The sequence below is a fragment of the Heliangelus exortis genome, chromosome 13 (genome assembly GCF_036169615.1).
Source record: "Heliangelus exortis chromosome 13, bHelExo1.hap1, whole genome shotgun sequence".
Taxonomy (NCBI): Eukaryota; Metazoa; Chordata; class Aves; order Apodiformes; family Trochilidae; genus Heliangelus; species Heliangelus exortis.
In genome coordinates this window covers 3771614-3789788 of record NC_092434.1, presented here as the reverse complement: position 1 = coordinate 3789788, position 18175 = coordinate 3771614, and the positions used below count along the sequence as shown (strand labels likewise).

Genomic DNA, 18175 nt, shown 5'->3' with positions numbered 1-18175 from the left:
CCTGTGGAGTTCCCTGGTCTCTGAAATGCAGAACTGGGTTATTTTAGTAGAAATTGATTCACTAGTCATGAATTTCATTTGAGAAAATAATGTAAATTTTGGTTCACTGTCTGCTCTAAAGTGACAGCAGTTCTTTTACATACTCCAAGTCTCAACAAACTATTTAATAAGTTTGAGGTTATGAAAAAAGTGCTGTTGCTTCTTCATTTCCCACAGCACATTTCCCAGTGAATCACTTGTCTATGGTTTCTCAGGACAACAAAACCATCTCCTTTCTTACTTTCAAGCACATGTATATCCAAAGCATACTAATACTTTGGATAAAAGGACTTGAACATATTTTACTATGGTAAAAAAATAAACCAGTAAATGCTTTAGACTCTTCTCTTACATTTGATTACTGCTTTATATGCCTGCTTTCTGTGCCTGCTTTCTGAACATTCCTAAAGTGTTCTGGTTTAATTTGTTTTTTAATTAGTTTTTGAATTGATAGCATGTGGTTTTGAAATAACCAAAAACAGAAAATCTAATTTTTTGAAAGGTGGATTATTAAATTTTACAGCATGTCTAACTCTGATAGGTGACTTCTTTTTAAGGTCTCACACTCACGTAGGATTGTGACTCTTAAATAATTTCAAATAAATATTTAGCACTTGAATTTTTCACACACAGATGAGGATATTGTTGTCCTGTTTCAGAGGAGTACAGATTTATGTGGATGTAAGACAGTTTGTAGACAGATGTGGGTAATTATATAGTTGTATGTAATGATCCAGCATAACACAGAGGAAAACTGTTCTCTTTGTTCTTATGACTGAACACATGGGTACAGATTTAAGACAATAAGGAGTAAGTTGTTGTGTAGCAGGAACAAAACTGGAGCATGTAACTGAACACTGCACATCTTCCTTCTTTAGTCAAAAAATTGTACATTTAAGCATTATTTTTCTAAGTAATGAATCAAAGAAAGTAAGTGACTCTGTGTTGATCTGGTGAACGCAGTTATAGTCCTGCATTTCATAAAAATGTTTTCCCTCAAAATTATTTGAAATAACATGAATTTGAACTCTAAACACAAGTGATGAACCCTAACACTTATGATGAAGTTTTAAGAATATGGCTTCTGAAGTAATCACAAAATTTTAGACAAAGCCAAAATAGCACCCAAATTTTACAAAACTTAAGAGAGATAGGGAGACCATCTGCTCAGTCAGCTGCAAACCAGTTGGTAGGATTTAAGGTTTGGAAAATGAAATTATATTGAAGAGATATAAAAGGTGCCAGTGGCTGAAAGTTCACCCTTTATAAATTAGTCATAAGATGCACTTTCTGACATTAAAGTTACAGCATTTTATTTATAGCACTTGGAAAGATTCACTCACGTGATGTACTTTCTGTGAATCACTTGAAATTAAGATGCAATGATTTCCTAATAGATGCTGTTTAACTAAATCACAATGTGAGTCCTAGTGCAGAACTTCTGAATGAAAAACATTCCCATGTAACCCAAGACAGACCAAATGGATATAATTGTTTCTTCTGGCCTTCAAATCTGTGGATCTGTGGCCTTGTAAGTAATGCCATGACAGGTAACTAATCAAGTCTGGGTCATGGTATTGGAAAGGAAGATTCCTCTTCAGTGGGAGTGGCATTGGTACTTTTTCACTGTCATGGTATATAAAACTTATTCTAGATCTGTGTTATAGGCTTTTTTTTAAATGTTATCAAGACATTACATCCACAGAAGTTTTACAACTGCAGACTAATCTTTTGTTAAAAAATGAAATCTTTGGTCATACACAAAAAAAATTGTATAGTATCATGTTCTTCACTCTGGAAGACCAGTATTATTTTAAAAGTTTAGTATTTTTCATATTTAGTCTATAATACATAATAAACATATAAAATTCTAGAAAGTTCAAGCTCAAACATGCAGGCTTTAACTCACTATTATTATTAGAACATCTGATGAATAGGATTATTAGCCTTTTCTTTTAAACAGTGGTTAAATACTTATAATTTTTAGACAGGCATAGTTACCAGCTGTTGAAGAATGAGTTCCAGTGTGTGAATGAACTATAAAGTGCAAATCATTCTCATGTAGCAGAAATTTTCAGTCCTTTATGTTGTTACAAATAACAAACTATTTTAGATTCCAAGTCTTCAGCATGATATATTTTCTCAGTGTACATGCAGCACATTTAGCTTATCACAGGATGCCATTCAATGAACAATGGCTACAATTACTTACCTAATGAGATTTCAGATTGCTGACTTATGAGTCCTGTAACTAGACAGGCATTAGACAGGGGAAAGAACTTAGATCCTAAAATACACACTCTGGGGTCAAAGAGAGCTTGCAAAATCTCTTTGCTCTCTAAATCTCTACCATTAAGACCTGAAGCCTAATAGATTTTTAAGTTGAAGGAAAAATGTGATTATGTTCCTTACACAAAGCTGAAGTGTCTTATTGATTAACTTGGACAAGAGTCTCCACTTTTAAAACACAGAGGGTTATGAAGGGTTTAAAAAAATAAGAAAGTACACTGCTAAACAATTGACAGTGGAAAGATTTCAGACATTTTGATTATCTTGAATTAAAATTATTACGTGGCCATCAGAGGAAGTTACTCAGCATCTCAGTGATCATCTGATAAAGAAAAATTTCTGGCAAAATGTACAGGGGATTCATATAGGTTTTTTCTCCCTTACTGTCACTTTCAGAAGACTCTTTCTAGCCATTTAGAGAGAAACTGAAGAACTTTCCCCAAACATTTTTCCCCAGAGGTTGTTATCTACCTAGCTTATATCTTTACATGTGTTAAAGTAGCTCAGATTTTTTTTAAAGTAATTCACAGGTCCAGACTTGCCTTTTAAAATCTACACTGACTATTGGTAATTGTGTGCATTAAACAGAATCAACAAGGCAGAAATTGCAAAGAGAATGTAGCCTACAGTAAAGCCTGCATTGGATTTGCCCTGTACTGCACAGTGCATGTTCTGAATACTGTGACATTCAACAACTGAGGGCAAAGTCTTTTCCAGAATAACACCAAATTTTTATACTGCAAAACTACCATCTTTGTCTTTGGGGCACAGGAGGCAATTGCAGTGACAGACAGACACCCTATACCAGATTTTGTGATTAACATATTCTGACCATTTAATTTTAAGAACAAGTAAAACATTATGACAAACTACGTGTTGCAGGAAAGGGCTCACTGCTCTGAGCTCCACCTGTTATGCTGTTAAACAACAGTCAAGATCCTTAATATCCATTGAGCAGGATAGATTTGCATGGTGCTTTCTAACTATGAAAATAACATTTCAGTGTAGTAAGAGGAAATACCTATACCCTAAGGAAATTCTCTGACTTAAAGACAAACTGTCATTTTGTTGAAGTCCTTCTTCCATGACCACTTTAAGTTTCTTGTTTCCTTGGAATTAACTAAAACTTTAATATCATCTTGAGATCTTCAAAACATAAAATTATTTTTTCTGATTATTTAGAAGGAAAGTTTAGTTGCAATCTAGGCACCTTATCAAGCTTAGTTAATATCCCTAAATATCCCAAGAGGATATTTATGTTCCTTCATTAGGCTACAGCTGGCAAGCACAACAAAAACAATACTTTCCCAAGTATTATTATTTCTGTTGAAGCAGTAAGAATATAAAACTCCTCAATCATATGCCTTGCTGTTTATTTCAACTTTTTTTTTTTTATATATATTTGTACACAACTTGTCTTTGGAGAAAAAGACAGGTTGACATATGGTCAGGAGTTCCCTCTGTAATTCCAGAACTATCTAATCCAGGTGTATTCTTTTTCCCAGCAAGAGGAAATGTGTATTATCATAAAATGGTTTGGGTTGCAAGGGACCTTAAAGATCACCTAGTTCCAACCCCCCTATGTGGGCAGGGACACTTCCCACTAGACCAGGTTGCTCCAAGCCCCATCCAACCTTGCCTGAGACACTTCTGGGGATGAGGCAGCCACAGCTTCCTGGGCAGCCTGTGCCAATGTCTTTCCACCCTCATACTAAATAATTTCTTCCTAATAAACAATCTAAATCTACCCTCTTTCAGTTTAAAACCATCACCATTCATCCTATCACTGCATGCCCTTGCAAAATGTCTCTCTCCATCTTTCCTGTAGGCCCTCTACAGGTACTTGAAGATCTCTATAAGGTCTCCCTTGACCCTTTTGCAGGCTGAACAAACTCAGCTTCCTCAGCCTGTATTTCATGTATCATGAAATCATATAATAATGTAGGTTGGAAGGGGCTTTTGGAGACCATCTGATCAAACCATTTGTGTAAATCAACACCAGCTTAATTAATTTACCCAGGTTCTTGTTCAGTCAAGTTCTGGGTATCTCCACAGGTGACTATTTTGCAGCCTCTCTGGACATCTATTCTAGCATTTGGTTACATGTAAGTTTGTGCTAGGGATAATGAGGAGGACACCAGAAGATTTATCACGGAGTCATTAGAATTAGAAGACTAATTAGGTGCAAAATTCATAAGAATAAGAATTTATTAGACAATCGTTAAAACTCTTTCTAATTTCATAAGCAAGTAATTTCAGTTGCAAGTGGGATCTCTGTATTAAATGTGACCTTGAGGTTTATTATATTAATGTGTGAATTTAAACTTCAATTCATGAAGTACCTGGAAAACAATATGGGTGTTGGAGCACCAATGTATGTTGATCTCTGCACTAACCTTCAATTAATAACAGGCAGACAGCTGCAGCCTTCCACAGCTTCAGTTTGTGACTGGCACAGTGCCACAGAGACACTGTACACTAGCTTAATCCCAGTGAGACAAATGTAGGGAATAAATCTCAGAAACCCTACATTTATAAAAATATTGTGCCCTGTTCTACAGAGGCACATGGAACAAAGCCCTTTGCCACATCATTGCTGTAAATGCATCCAGAAGCAGCTGAGGTATTAACAGCACTGCCAAGTTAGGAATCTGACTAACAAATACGTGGAAAATTCCCTCAGTAATATATTCACTACTTACATATTCAATACTGCTTCAAGCACAGACATTTCGAAGTGGTTCTTCCTCTTCATCAGAGTTCCAGTCTCACCCTGATGCTTGATACATTTGTGGGATCTATCAACAGAAGGAGAAGATAGCCATCAGCATGGAGATGTGGCACATGCCTCCACAACAACCCTTGGAGTTATTGTCATCTGGCAGACATTCCCAGCAGGATGGCAAGATCTGCACCTTTCCACCAGAGAAATACCAGTGTTGTACTTTTGGACCTTTCTGGAAGGAGTAATGGATTCCAGTCTGTAGCAAGCCCTACAGCTGGAAGTACAGCCACTTGGCTGAAACCCTATCATCTGGAATAATGATGATCTACAAGGACTCTGGACTCATCAATAAACACTTCCTTAGCTTGTGTGAATTACCAAGGCTGAAACAGGACTCACTGAGGTCAATAATGGTGACCATCTGTTGCCCAAGTCAGCTTTCAAGAGGATCCAGGATCTGGGGTTAGCAGAAGGGTAACCTGTGATTGTCTCCTCTGCAGCATTCCACTGGGAGCAGCTCCTGGGGGAGCCATTGCCAGGAGTTCTGTGGAGTTCTGCAGAGTGTGGGGCAGTCCCTCAGACTCACTGCAGACATTTGTAAAAGCACAGATGTGTTAGTGCCTTGCATCCACACTGCAAGCAACCAGAGTCCATCTAGTTGCTCCAAAACACACTCCCATGTTAAATCAATGAATATGCTTTTATGCTTTTGCATCTCCACATGTAGGGCACTGTCTCCACATTTTAAATGCAGATTTCTAACTAACTGCACTCCCAGGCAATTTAAAATGCATCCATCTGACACACGCTGACACCTTTTGTATCTGCCTTTGCTACTGCCCATAAGAGAGTTTGTTCCTTCCAGGCACCAGGAGTAAGTTGGCTTTACACAGTACAGAATTCAGATCTCAAGCACAAGTTAAATCAGCAGTGAAACCCAGTGCAATAACTGAGGCCAGAGCTTGGTCTACTGACCCTGCTCATCTGAATGCTGTTTCTGAGGGAATAATGATATCTTTTTCTTCCCTTTTGACAATTACTCTTTCACTGCTAATTTCTGAAATTTGATGTGCCATTTTCCTGTGATGTTGCAGTGGTATCCTAGTGCTCCTATCATGTCATTATAGTTGCCTAAAGCATGTTTCTTTATTCCTTTTTTCTGCTCTACCTTTCTTTTGAGCCCTTTTCTGTATTCTGCCATCACATTAGCTTCATTTGTGTAACCAAAAAAGTGAAGAATTCTACTGATGTCTTATGACTTTTCTGCTCTTCTTCCACTACTTTACAAACTGCTATTTCAGCTTTTCACTCAAAGGATCACTAATCAACCTTCTTCTAGATGGTACAAATTAATCTATTTTAATCCCTTTCTTTTCAGAACCTATCCTGACATGCTCTTGTTCACAGATTTCACTCTTACTGCCTTTGCTACAGGGATGCTCCAAACCAGTTGCCATCTATTCTGGTTTGGATAGAAAGGATGAAATAGGTATATGATCTTCTGACATCTCCTGTCCAGCCATTATTATAACACAGAGTTCTTAATTTTACCCTCCCTCCTGCCTCAGTGACTGGGGAGAGATTATCATCCTTCTTCATGTTCAGACCTGTAGGCTGGGGATTCTTTTTTACTTGCTGCTCTGTCAAACATGTATTGATTGTTTAAAAAATACTTGTCTGTCCCTGTATACAGTAGCTGGAAAACAAATCTTGTCAGTGGATATTCTTCACAGCATACTCAAAAATTGTTGTTCCTCATCCTATATCTTGGAGTAGCTACCTAATACATGCTCTAATTGTCCATTCATCCTGTTTTCTAACTCAGATTTAATTTTTACCAAACCACTGTTTCAATAGAGGGCACATGAGCTGCCAAACCATTGCATTGGACTCTTTCAAAATCACTAAAATTCACTTTAAAAAATGTTGGTATTACCAACATTGTATTGCTGGAATTGTGTTGGGTATTAGCCTGACCAGTATCACCTTGTAGTCCCCTTAGTATGCTGCACCCTCCTATTGTGTCTTATCTTCTCCATGCTGCCTAAGCTCTGCAAAGCCAGCAAGCTGCCCAGGGACACCTCTCCTCAGTTGTCACACTAAGTGGGTAAAGCCTCTTTGAACAGCTGAATCATTGAAATCCTAAGTCCTCAGCATCTCTGGAAACCACCAAGTGATGAACAGCTCCCCAAAACCTCGCCTTTCTCTTCTTTGTACCCAAGTTTACCTCTTTGCTGTAAAAGGGCTAAGAAAATATTTTCTACCTACCACAGAAGAACCTGTGGTTTATTTTATGATAATTGTACCAGTAGCATTTGTAAAGCAATGAATCACTGAGTGGTAGTAGAGCAGAGCAGCTCCAATATTTATTTCTATAGTATTATAGCTGAACCTTTGTATTTTTTTTTTTAATGTGAAATCTTCACTTCTGGTTAAGCTTTGGGTGGATGTAAAAGTGTTGAAGTCCTGGCCTTGAGTTGAATCTGAATGAAGTCCAGATGGAGGAAAAAAGACTGAGTAAACTGTGCAAGAGAACACTAAAATAAGCTAGAACTGAACAAGATAATGGAGAACTGCAAATTAGCATAAAAGGAAACAGACAACATTAATATTTTTTCAAATTATTTCAGTTGCAGCTATTATGCCAATTAATAATCGCTTCCTGCTTTTCTGGAGTTAGTTTAATATTGGTGAAAAGCAAGTTTAGACATAGTCATATTTTTATTTTTTAACTACTGCTTCCACATTCCCACATCTGTTTGGAAACATGAGTAATTTTAATAAATTCCATGCAGTTTTAGTGAAAGAACTGTTATCTGTTCACATAAACACTGGTTTGCTTAGAAATCTGTTCAAGCCTTGCTTCTGTTGCTGTAAACTGCTTTTAAAATAAAAGTGAAAAGCCTCAAGGTTTAAAGCCCAGGGATTCCTTCTTGATCTTACGCCCATGTAAGTTGGGAGTAACTGCTGACTTGTAGTACTTTAAAGGAAGATCAGACAGAATCAGGTCCTAACTAGGTTGAACTAAATTATTATTTTTTTTTCCACAAACACACACATTTCCCATACACATACTGTCAGATGCTATAAAACTGGATAATCCCATTGAATTTGGCAGAGAAACATTAGAGGAAAAGAGGAAGTAGTCCACAGTATTGGAAAGCTGAGAGCCATACATGTGTCCAAAACAGCCAGCTCTTTGTAGAGCTTAGCAAAATATTTTGTCTCCTTGAATTTAGATTTATCATTCATCTTTTAGGCATCTGTGCCTGTCACAGAAATAGACTGCACAAGAACAGTTTTGCTTAAAGCAAACCTCATCCCTGTCTCAATTCTCTTAGATTAGCAGCACACACTAGTTGTGTTTTTAAATCTCTCTTAAGACAGTAAAGAGGAGCAGCAATTGTTTTTTACTTTGTTGGTCTACAAACCAGGAAAATATCTGTTGTGCCTAAATTTAATGTGTGTACTCCAACAGACAAAACAAATTTAGCAGTATAGTAAAAACTACCAGCTGTACTTGAGTACTGAAATAAAAGTAAGCATTTGTCATCAAATTCAAATATTCTAGATAGAAATCCAACAGATTCATCCTGAAATAAATTGTGCTAGCAAGCTCATAGAGGTTGTGTTCAGAACTGATTTCACTCTTTTAACAGAAAGGACATCAGGAATTTGCTATGTCCTGCTTCTTGCTTTCCTTGAGAAATACAAACACTTACATGCAATAATGAACTGATTTATTGCACAAAAGAAATTTGGGATTTGATGAATTAAAGGCATTATTATGCTTGAAAATAAATAGAAACCCACGTGTTCTTTGGATTTCCACAGAAGTTGTACGTGGTGATTAATGTTTGTAAGTGAAAGGGATTTCAACCATTTAGAGAGGAACAGACCTAAAAAGGTCTCCCCCACATTGCATAACAGTCCTTTTGATACCACGGGTGCACACTTGGACTGGGAAGGGAAAAATCCTGTTCTACCTCCATGTAAAGAACTTTGTCAAGATTGCCTTAAGCTGCTGCTGAGGAATGCCACTTTTTTAGTGCAATTCCCCTGCACCTTTGAAAACTGACTTGCTTTCCAAATGAAAACTTGAAATCCTTTTCAGAAGGTGATTACATTTAAGAAAGACCATCTGTTAGCTGTGCAACCTCTCAGCAATATGAGCCCAGGGCAGAAATATCTTCTGTATCATGAGCATACCCAACATGAGTTTATATGATGTAATTGTCTACAATGACAGAGGCTACACATGTTGACCAAGAAGTCCCATCATGGTCTCTGTGTCATCTGTCAGTTTTCCTTTTCCAGTCCTTTCCCAGGGGACAATATGGGTCTTTACAAAAATGTTCTTCCTCCAGTGCAATATTCATGTGTATTTTATTATTCCTGTGTGCTCCAAAAAACCCACTATGATTGTGGCACTTCCACCACCAGTATTGTTTACACACATACACTTACATATCCTAATGGAAGAGGAAGTCCTTGAAGCTACAGTGCCAGAAGAAAATGGCATTAACAGACTGGGAGGTTTGAGCACTGTAAGTTCTGACCAGAAGAAAGCTGCAGTAAGCAAAACAAAAGAAGACAAGGGCACAAGAATGGGTTTTGTTTGTAGCAGCAACAGGGACAGATGGCATCAAGGGAGGAAGCACAGCCCTTGTGTAGAGCTGGAGATGTGGCACCAGGGACAGTTTTCAAAAGAGACAGAAATTACCAAGAGACCAGACTAGAATTTCAGTTCTGGTGAGACTGAATTTCAGAGAAAGGTGAGACTTACAAAAAAAAATGGTCTAAGGTCTCTAGAGATATGAGTCTGTGTGGAAGCTGTGGTTGGCTATTTTTCTGCAGGCTGGAAGACCCTTTACCAAAAGAGGAAATCATGTTGCTTGCATGAAGCGACATGTTTCAGGTTTCCTTAAAATACCTGGATTCCAGGGAAAGTTACTGAGTAATTATGCAGAGAAAATACCGGGTCCAGAAAACCTTAGGAATGGGAAAACATCACTTCTAGCAGTGATTTCTAATTGCCACAGCACTACTGTAAAATACAACTAATTTGCAGTGTGCTTCTGGTTTTCTGTATAAATCTGAAAGATGGAATCACGGCCCAGGAAGCAGTGCTGGTGAGTTCCTGTCAGGAGAGGAGGATCAAAGGTGTGCACCCATGTGCAGCAGGATTTGTTACAGTATTTATTTGGTCGACTCCTTTACCTAACAGTGGTTTGCAACCTTGTTTAATTTGGGGCTGATTGGTAGGTTTTTTCCAGTGAAAATGCAGAACTTTGAGGATTTCTTTAGTAAGTTTAACAGCATTTCTGATTCTGAGAAGACTGTAGAAAAATAAAAATCCATATTCTTGACATTAAAAGGGATTTCACTGAGCTTCCTGGGAAAAAGTCATTCAATGCTTTGTCTGTAAATTATTCAGATGAGGAATATTTTCCCTTTAATTTTTATGACTATCTGTCCCTTTTTGGCTTTCCAGGTAACTACAGGAATTTACTCCTGGGGGGTGTTCCATAGCAGGTGCATTGATTTGATCTCCTCTGCTTTTAAACTGGGACATATTCTGAAGAGAGACCCAGCATCCACTCCAATACTATTTTTCTAACATGAATATTGACTACTTCAGATGATATGGTGCCATATTTTTCGTACATCTGCAACAGATGCTCTAATTGCCAGCTTTTGATAAATTACATACAAATACAAGAAAAACACAAATAAGTTACAAATGTAAGCAAGCAAGAGATTTACAGCTAATGAAATATGTTATTTCTTAAAGCAAAGGTAACAACAAGGAGGAGGTTAGGGCAATAATGAATTTTTAAAAGACAAATATGTTGATTCAGATGGCCTTTATCTCTTTTGGAAATGTTACTGCCTTTCTTTCTTTCCTTGGCACTGTCTTCTCATACTTTTCCAACACCCTGAGGGATAACGTGGGACAAAGACCTCCAGTGAAAAGAAAAAACACATAAAACAGTACAAGTCCTGTAATTTATAGTAATGAAAAACAGTTTTTCTAGTGTATGTCTTGAAATCAGTGTGCTGCTCTGTAGTGTACAGTAAGAGGGGCCATTTGAGCATCACAGATTACAGTTTTAATTGTTTACATAGTTGGGCATGGTCAAGGAGGAGGAGATGACATGTACTTATTTTGGAAATCACTAAGTAGAGATACAAATCTACCTGGAAGCTGACTGACCTGCTGGGAGGTGTTTTCTGAAAGCATAAGGATCTATATTTACCCTGTAGAGAATTATTCTCTTTTAAGTTAGCCTAGATTTATTTTTTTTTTTATAAGCATGCAATTACACTTTGCTGTTAACTGAGTGATTTTGACCCTGAATTTTCTGTGAAGGAAGATGTGTGTGTGCTGTACTCTGCATATATAAGAACTTGATTACCAGATCACAACACAAAGTTTATGAAGCTCTGCCTATTTTTGCTATAATTGATTAAGCATTTGGGGTTTTTTTTATTTCACATTACGTTAAGAATACAAAACTTTCCTTTGAAGTATTTTACTTATTACTTTCATTCTGGTTTGTGCAGTTGTGTGTAGGGCTAGGTTTAAGGCTAGCTGGAAGCTGAAAAGTGTGTTGCAAATGGATTTGCACAGATGCCATGATCTTATTCTATTTGTTCTCTTTAAACATATTTATACAATAATATATGAGCACCTCAGTTCATCCAGAATTAGCCAGGAGGGAGAGAGAGAATCCAGGCAAGTAATGGTATATGTCAATTCTAGCACTCTCTTAACTGTGATACCCCTGCAATCTCTGTCATTTCAGTTTTATTAGATTTAACTACTTAGTTATCCAAACCAAATAGGGTGAATTCTGGGATCTGGCAAACTGCAGCTACTAAGGTCACTTTGGGGAAAATGTATTTCAGTTCTCATTAAAGACAGAACTGAGGGGGGAAATGAAAAGTCAGGCATTGAAGCCATAGATATTTTCTGCATATTCTCAGAATTGTGTATTGCTTATTGTAGGGAAGCCATGAAAGTATTATTTCTATTAATCACTGGCTGTCACAGAATTATTTCTCATTAAGAAAACTCATTATTTTGTGTAACCTTAAGTAAATACAGAAAAATTATTACTTCATATATTACCTGTTAAGACAAATATAAATCATTAAAAAAAACCACAACATAGTGATGTTTATTTGTTATTACTGTGAACTGTGAATAGAAGGAAAATGGGACAGACAGTACCAGGTATAAAAATCTGATATTTATGCCTACACTGAAGCAGCTCACTGTATTGAACACATAAGGAACATGGTAGCACTCTGAAGGGGATAAGTATCAGTGAAGAACTTAAAGTCCCAAGATAGAAAAGGGACCATGTTGGAAGGTCAAATAGGTTTGATGCCACTCTCCGTGCCTTCAGTAAGGAACAGAGAGGAGTAAGGAGTACAAGGAGTACAGTAAGGAGTACAAGGCAAATATCAGTTCATGCTTTTTATGCATCAGTAGTGATGCCAGTGGGTATGATGGCTGAACCAAAAAAATCAAGGAAAACAACTAATTTTGGAATGACTCTTTTTTTTTTTTTTTTTCATTTTCTCCCCACTAAAACAATAAACTGAGACGGGGATTGACTGTAAACAAACATTTGTCTACTGCAGAGTTCCACAGTTCAATGTGCAGTCTTTCAGGCCAGTCCCAGATAGGAGGATAAGAAGTATTTTAAAGCTAGGGATAATTTGCACAGCTGCTCTCTATAAAGTCAAGATCATAGTTAAGCCTCTTGGTTTGACAATGGAAAGCCACACATCCCAAATGAGGACAAAAAAATGCAAGTTCATTTTTTTTTTCTGATGATTTTTCCCTTTTTTTGGACAAATGATTTCAGACTTGCCTAGACTGAGCTTCAGTTGTTTTGCCACACGGAGCAATCCTGAAGGGGACTGTGCTAAATTCAGAGTAAAGTTGATGCCTTGCTTTGCTTGTGGGGTGGTTCTGTGCAGATATTTGATCAGACAGAGGTCAGGAATGAGCTGTTTGGGATGCTGCAGTTGAGTGCCCTGGAGATGCAGGAAAGATGTCCACTGTGACTTAGACACAGATATCTTAGCACAGTTCCCATGTCACTGAATTGAGATAGAAATGTAATGTTTAGTTGCTAATTACATTTAGACTCCTTTGGGGAACCCACCAAGATTTCTGTGAATGTAGAGTTCCAGCCAGTAAACAAACAATTAATTCATTGGTTTGCTCCAACAAGGGACGTTACACTGCTGTGATTGCCCTTCTTGAAGGTTAAATTCTCCATACAGATCCCACTGTCCTTTGCATGAGATGATTTTTCTCTGAAGAGCACTGAAAACTATTACATTTGCTAGCCACTTGTGTTGTTTTCTAAATTAAAAATAGTGTATTTGGTTAACAATGATTTATTTTTCATTAGTGGCATCTTTATCCCTCATCAGGCACATTTTTAAAAAATTAAAGGATCAGAAAATAAAACTTGGGAGAGATTTCAAAATGTTTTCTCACCATAACTCATTTTGCCAGCTCTGGCTTTTCATGGCAAATGTTTGTCTAACAAAAACTTTGTTCTAAAAACCCCTCCATACCTGTCCCACGTTACCTGTTATAATGCTTAATTCCTACTACCATTACAATATTTTTCCTAATTATTGAATCTAAATTTTGCTTGATGCAATTTGAACCCGTGACTTGCTGTCCACTGACTGCACTTGGGTTTTCATATGCACTTTCCCTCAGTTTGAGGTCTTGCCAGTGCTGAGATAGAACAAAGATTTCTTCAGTGCACTCCATTTTCCACAGCAACATGGTTCTGTTAATTCACATTCAGCTTGCAGTCCAAATATATTCCCTTATCCCCTGGTGCAGAAATGTTCCTTTAAGTGACATTCTCTAGCATAGGTTCATGAAATTCATTCCTTCTGCATAAGCAGCCTGTTTTTAAGACTTTCATTTGCTTTTTTTTTTTTTTTTAATCCAGGCACTCGCAAATTTTGTATGTTTACTCAAATATTGTATACATAAAAAATACAAAGAGTTGGAAGTAGCAAAGTGGATGTACACTACCACATAGAAGACATCCAGTGTAAAACTAACTTCTTGTCATCAGTTCTCAGCTCAAGATAATTTCAAGACATGAAGAAGTATGGGGATGTTTTTAGGGACACAATGAATGTGTGGATTCAGAAGAATGATCAGTAACAGACAATATAGCAAGAGATGCTGTACTTAGTTCTTTCAAGCAAGCAATAGCTGAGGAATATAACAGTAATAGTCTCATTTTACAACCTGCATTTCAAAGAAGTCATGCTTGCTTTAATGATATTCAGGTGGCTCTCTCTTGTTTCTCCACAATGTGTCTGTTTCAGCATCCCAGATCAGATTTGATCAGATGTTTATGTCTCTTCTTCATGTTTTCAGAAGGGGAAACAGCCTTGCTGTCAAAACAGCACCATTCCCCTCCTGTATTGCCAGGTCTGCTCACAGGAATCCTTTGGCAAACAGCAAATGTAACACTGATTCCTAAACATCATGTGCAGCAGTTTATACACACAACAAGCAGGTTCTCATCAGCTGCCAGCATGGTCTATGTAGGATCCAACGGGATATACTGTTGGACTGCATCCTAGGAAAATAAAGTAAATTTAAATCTGTAAAATAAGTTGCTACATTTTGGCTGGCCTAGGTGGCTTTCTGTGTCAGAGTCATTTCATGGTTTAGGCACTACGTTTTAGGAGAATTAAGGTGCTTTTACAATGTCAAGAAGGCCTTCCTAGCTGTAAATTAAAAACATCATTTTCCTGACCAAACTGTTTTTCTTTCTAGTATGATACTTTTTTTTTTTTTTTTTTTTCTTTCAGGTGGAGAGGATTGTAGACAAAAGGAAGAACAAGAAGGGCAAATGGGAGTATCTCATCAGGTGGAAAGGGTATGGAAGCAATGAAGACACCTGGGAACCTGAACATCATCTCCTGCATTGTGAGGAATTTATTGATGAGTTCAATGGATTACATGTTACTAGGGAAAAACGATCAAGACATGGGAAACAGGGCAGCGCTCCCAAATTTTTACGGGAAAGCCGAGGGTCATCTATTGAGAAATTATCACATAGACCTTCTGAATCTGGGAAGTCTAAAGGCTCAGCACACAAAAGGAAGAGAATTAATCCATCTCTTCAAAAACAGAAAAGAGGATATGCAGCAAAGCCAGCATCTGCCAATGACAGGGCTGCTAAAACTGTGACTTACCGAACTACTCCCAGCGGTTTACAGATCATGCCACTGAAAAAGCCACATAATGGCCTGCAGAACGGAGATGGCAGTCATGAAAAAGATTCTAGACATTTTGGGAATGGCTCACAACAGCAAAACGTGGATTTAAATGATCATGAAGGAGAACAAAATTTGCCCAGTGTTTTAGAAGTTAGTAACGAAGCGCCTGTTGTGAACGGCATCGGTATGTGATTTAAACACCCACAGTCCTGGGGAGGGGGAGGTTGGTAATTGCAGCTACTGCAAACAGAGTCTGCTCCTGGAAAACTCCTTGTCATGCTATACAAGTGATATGGTGAGAAGCACATCAACAAGTTTCACGCTCTTTCCCCATATGTTACAGCATTTTATTGTCAGTTGGCTTCTTTCCTTCCATTTCCCACGGAGTGACATGAAGTCGTGTGGGCTTTGTTACATGTGCAGTGTGAAGTTCTTGTGGGGAAATGATGACAAGGCACGGGGTAGGAATGACAAGGGAGGTATTTATAATGCTGCAAGTTTGGTTTTGTGTGTCACCATGTAACAAATCACTTCTCAGTTATGTGTGCTCAGACCCAACAGTCCAGAAAGATCAGGATTCTTTTAGAAACAGAATTAATATCACTCTTGCTAAACTATCACGGTGTGTCTGAATAACATTTAAGTTCCTCAGCATTAATGCTTGTCATGTTCAGGAGTGCTGAGAACTGCTGGGTCCTTGTCTCTGGCACTGACTGGATGCCTCAGAGGCTGCAAGACATATTTTATCAGAAGGTGCAAACAGCCTTGAAGTTAACAAGTAATCCCCATAGTTACTGGATGGCTTAGTTCTCAAAGAATAAAGGTTTGTTTGCTATAAGATACTATCCAAGGCAGTGCAACTAAGTAGCTTCTCGTTTTCTGTGTCCAGGTTTCTTTTTTGTTTGTTTTTTTGGTTTCTTTTTTACATTTTAGAGCCTTGATGGTGTGTGGTGGAAGTCATTTCCAGGAAGTGAAGATGAGATGCATGTTATTTGATCAACTTGTGGGGTTTGGGGTTTTCTTTGAGTTGATTTTGATTTTGTTGGGTTGGTTTTGGGTTTTTTTGACCTTTACTTTCATGGAATAAGATCTTGTCTTTATATGAAAGGATATCCTTCTTTATATGTAGGATAAAAAGGAAGATGTTCTGTCAGTCTACAGGCACCTCCAGCCTTTTAGTCCTTCCTACCACGTGGAAGTCTTTCCAGATTCCTCCTAGTTTTCAGTGTCCTCTTGTGCCTTTGGTGTGTGTGTGGGAGGGTTTAATACCTTTTAAAAACAGCAGGAGCTGTTCCAAATTATTTCCTACTGCTTGCTGATATAGTAGCAATACAGCCTTTTGAGAATTATTTTTTTTGTTGTTACACACTGACTGCATGAAGGTTTTCATTGAGGGATACACAGCAAGTTGCTCTTAGGGATTTCTTTTTTTCCATACTGGTTACAGATAATTTAGAACACAGCTATATGTATAATTCCTTTCATTGTGCATTTATTCTGCTATACTGTTGCCAATCCACCTTCTTCTTATGATTCAGTGAAGGTCTTCAAAATCTTAAAAATTACTTATTTTGTATTCCATTCAGATTTTCCTCTCATACTTCTCTTCCCAGTTCATTAATATGTACATTAAATAAACTAAGCCTCCTGCAGGTCCTTGGGGCAGCCAACTACTAATCATTTGACATGAGGAAAAGTAACCATTTGTTCCAATTATTTATTTTTCTTAGCTACTTTCTGTAGCCCATGATAGCACTCATTTCCTTAACAGCTTCTTGTGAATTCCCCTGCCAAAATCTTTTCAAAAGTCAACATAAATTATATCACCCTGCTTTCCATTTTCCACCCTACTGGTAACAGAGCGAATCCTACTTGATTTGGGGAGCAGAACTGACCTTGCTTAGTCTGACTGGTTACCTCCTGTATGTGCTGGGATCTTTTAATCCACGTGTCAAATATCTTGTTAAAGACTTCCAAACCAGCAAAATGTTGGGTTAGCTTTAAATGTGTAAATAGGTCTGATGACAATATACATATGTGACATATAAAATTGAGAGCTCAGGCTTTTACATTTTGCTGAGTTTAGGTTCATATGAGACTGCTTAAAAAGCTTCCTGCTTCTTCAAGAAGAATTGCTTATATAATTACAGGTGTATATAAAGTTATTTGTCTTTGCTTTCTTACTGTTTCTAATGAAGTTTTTCTAATACTTTTATGTAGTGGGAATTTGATGCAAAATGCATCTCTAAAATGCATTCATTCCCATATTTTAGGGTCTATTTTTATGAAGAACTAACAGGCTACAAAGAACTGTAAGGTCAAATGAGCCTTCCATTTGTTCCCACAGGAGCTAATAAATGGCATCCACCACCCCCCTCTTTGAATAATCCCTGTCAGAGAGCTCTATTTCAGCAGAAAGCTGCTTTGCCTAAGCAGCCAGGTGCTTTGCCATGTACAGGGAGCTCCTGGGCTAACAAGCCACAGTACACAGCTCCTTTAAAATATTTTTTATTACGGTTTTTGCAGTTCTTCAAATCCATAGCTTCTGTTTTCTACTTAGCTCTCCTTTCTCCCTTGCATTCTGACCTCCCTGTAGGCAGAAGCAAGAGATCTTTAATTCCCTACCTTGTTCTTCTCTGAAAAAACCATACTCAGCAGCACTCCCAAGGTCAGAAATCCCTCCAGTCTTGCTGTGTGATAACCCAGCACATGCATAGTGGAGAAAACTGCACAGAGGAGAGATGAGACTTCCCAAGTAAGAGAAGAGAGAAACTGGTGAAAAGGGTCAAAATAAAAATACTAGCTTTTTTCCTAATATTGTTCTACAGGCTTGAG

At 37.7% G+C, this 18175-nt stretch overlaps 1 protein-coding gene across 1 annotated transcript in view; it reads left to right on the top strand.

Annotated features, from left to right (window-relative positions):
* CDYL2 (chromodomain Y like 2) overlaps positions 1-18175 on the top strand; it is a 58597-nt gene that overhangs the window by 14773 nt on the left and 25649 nt on the right. The window contains exon 2 of the mRNA XM_071756656.1: positions 14930-15524. Coding sequence (XP_071612757.1) covers positions 14930-15524 — 595 coding nt within the window. The remainder of the gene's footprint in view (positions 1-14929; positions 15525-18175) is intronic.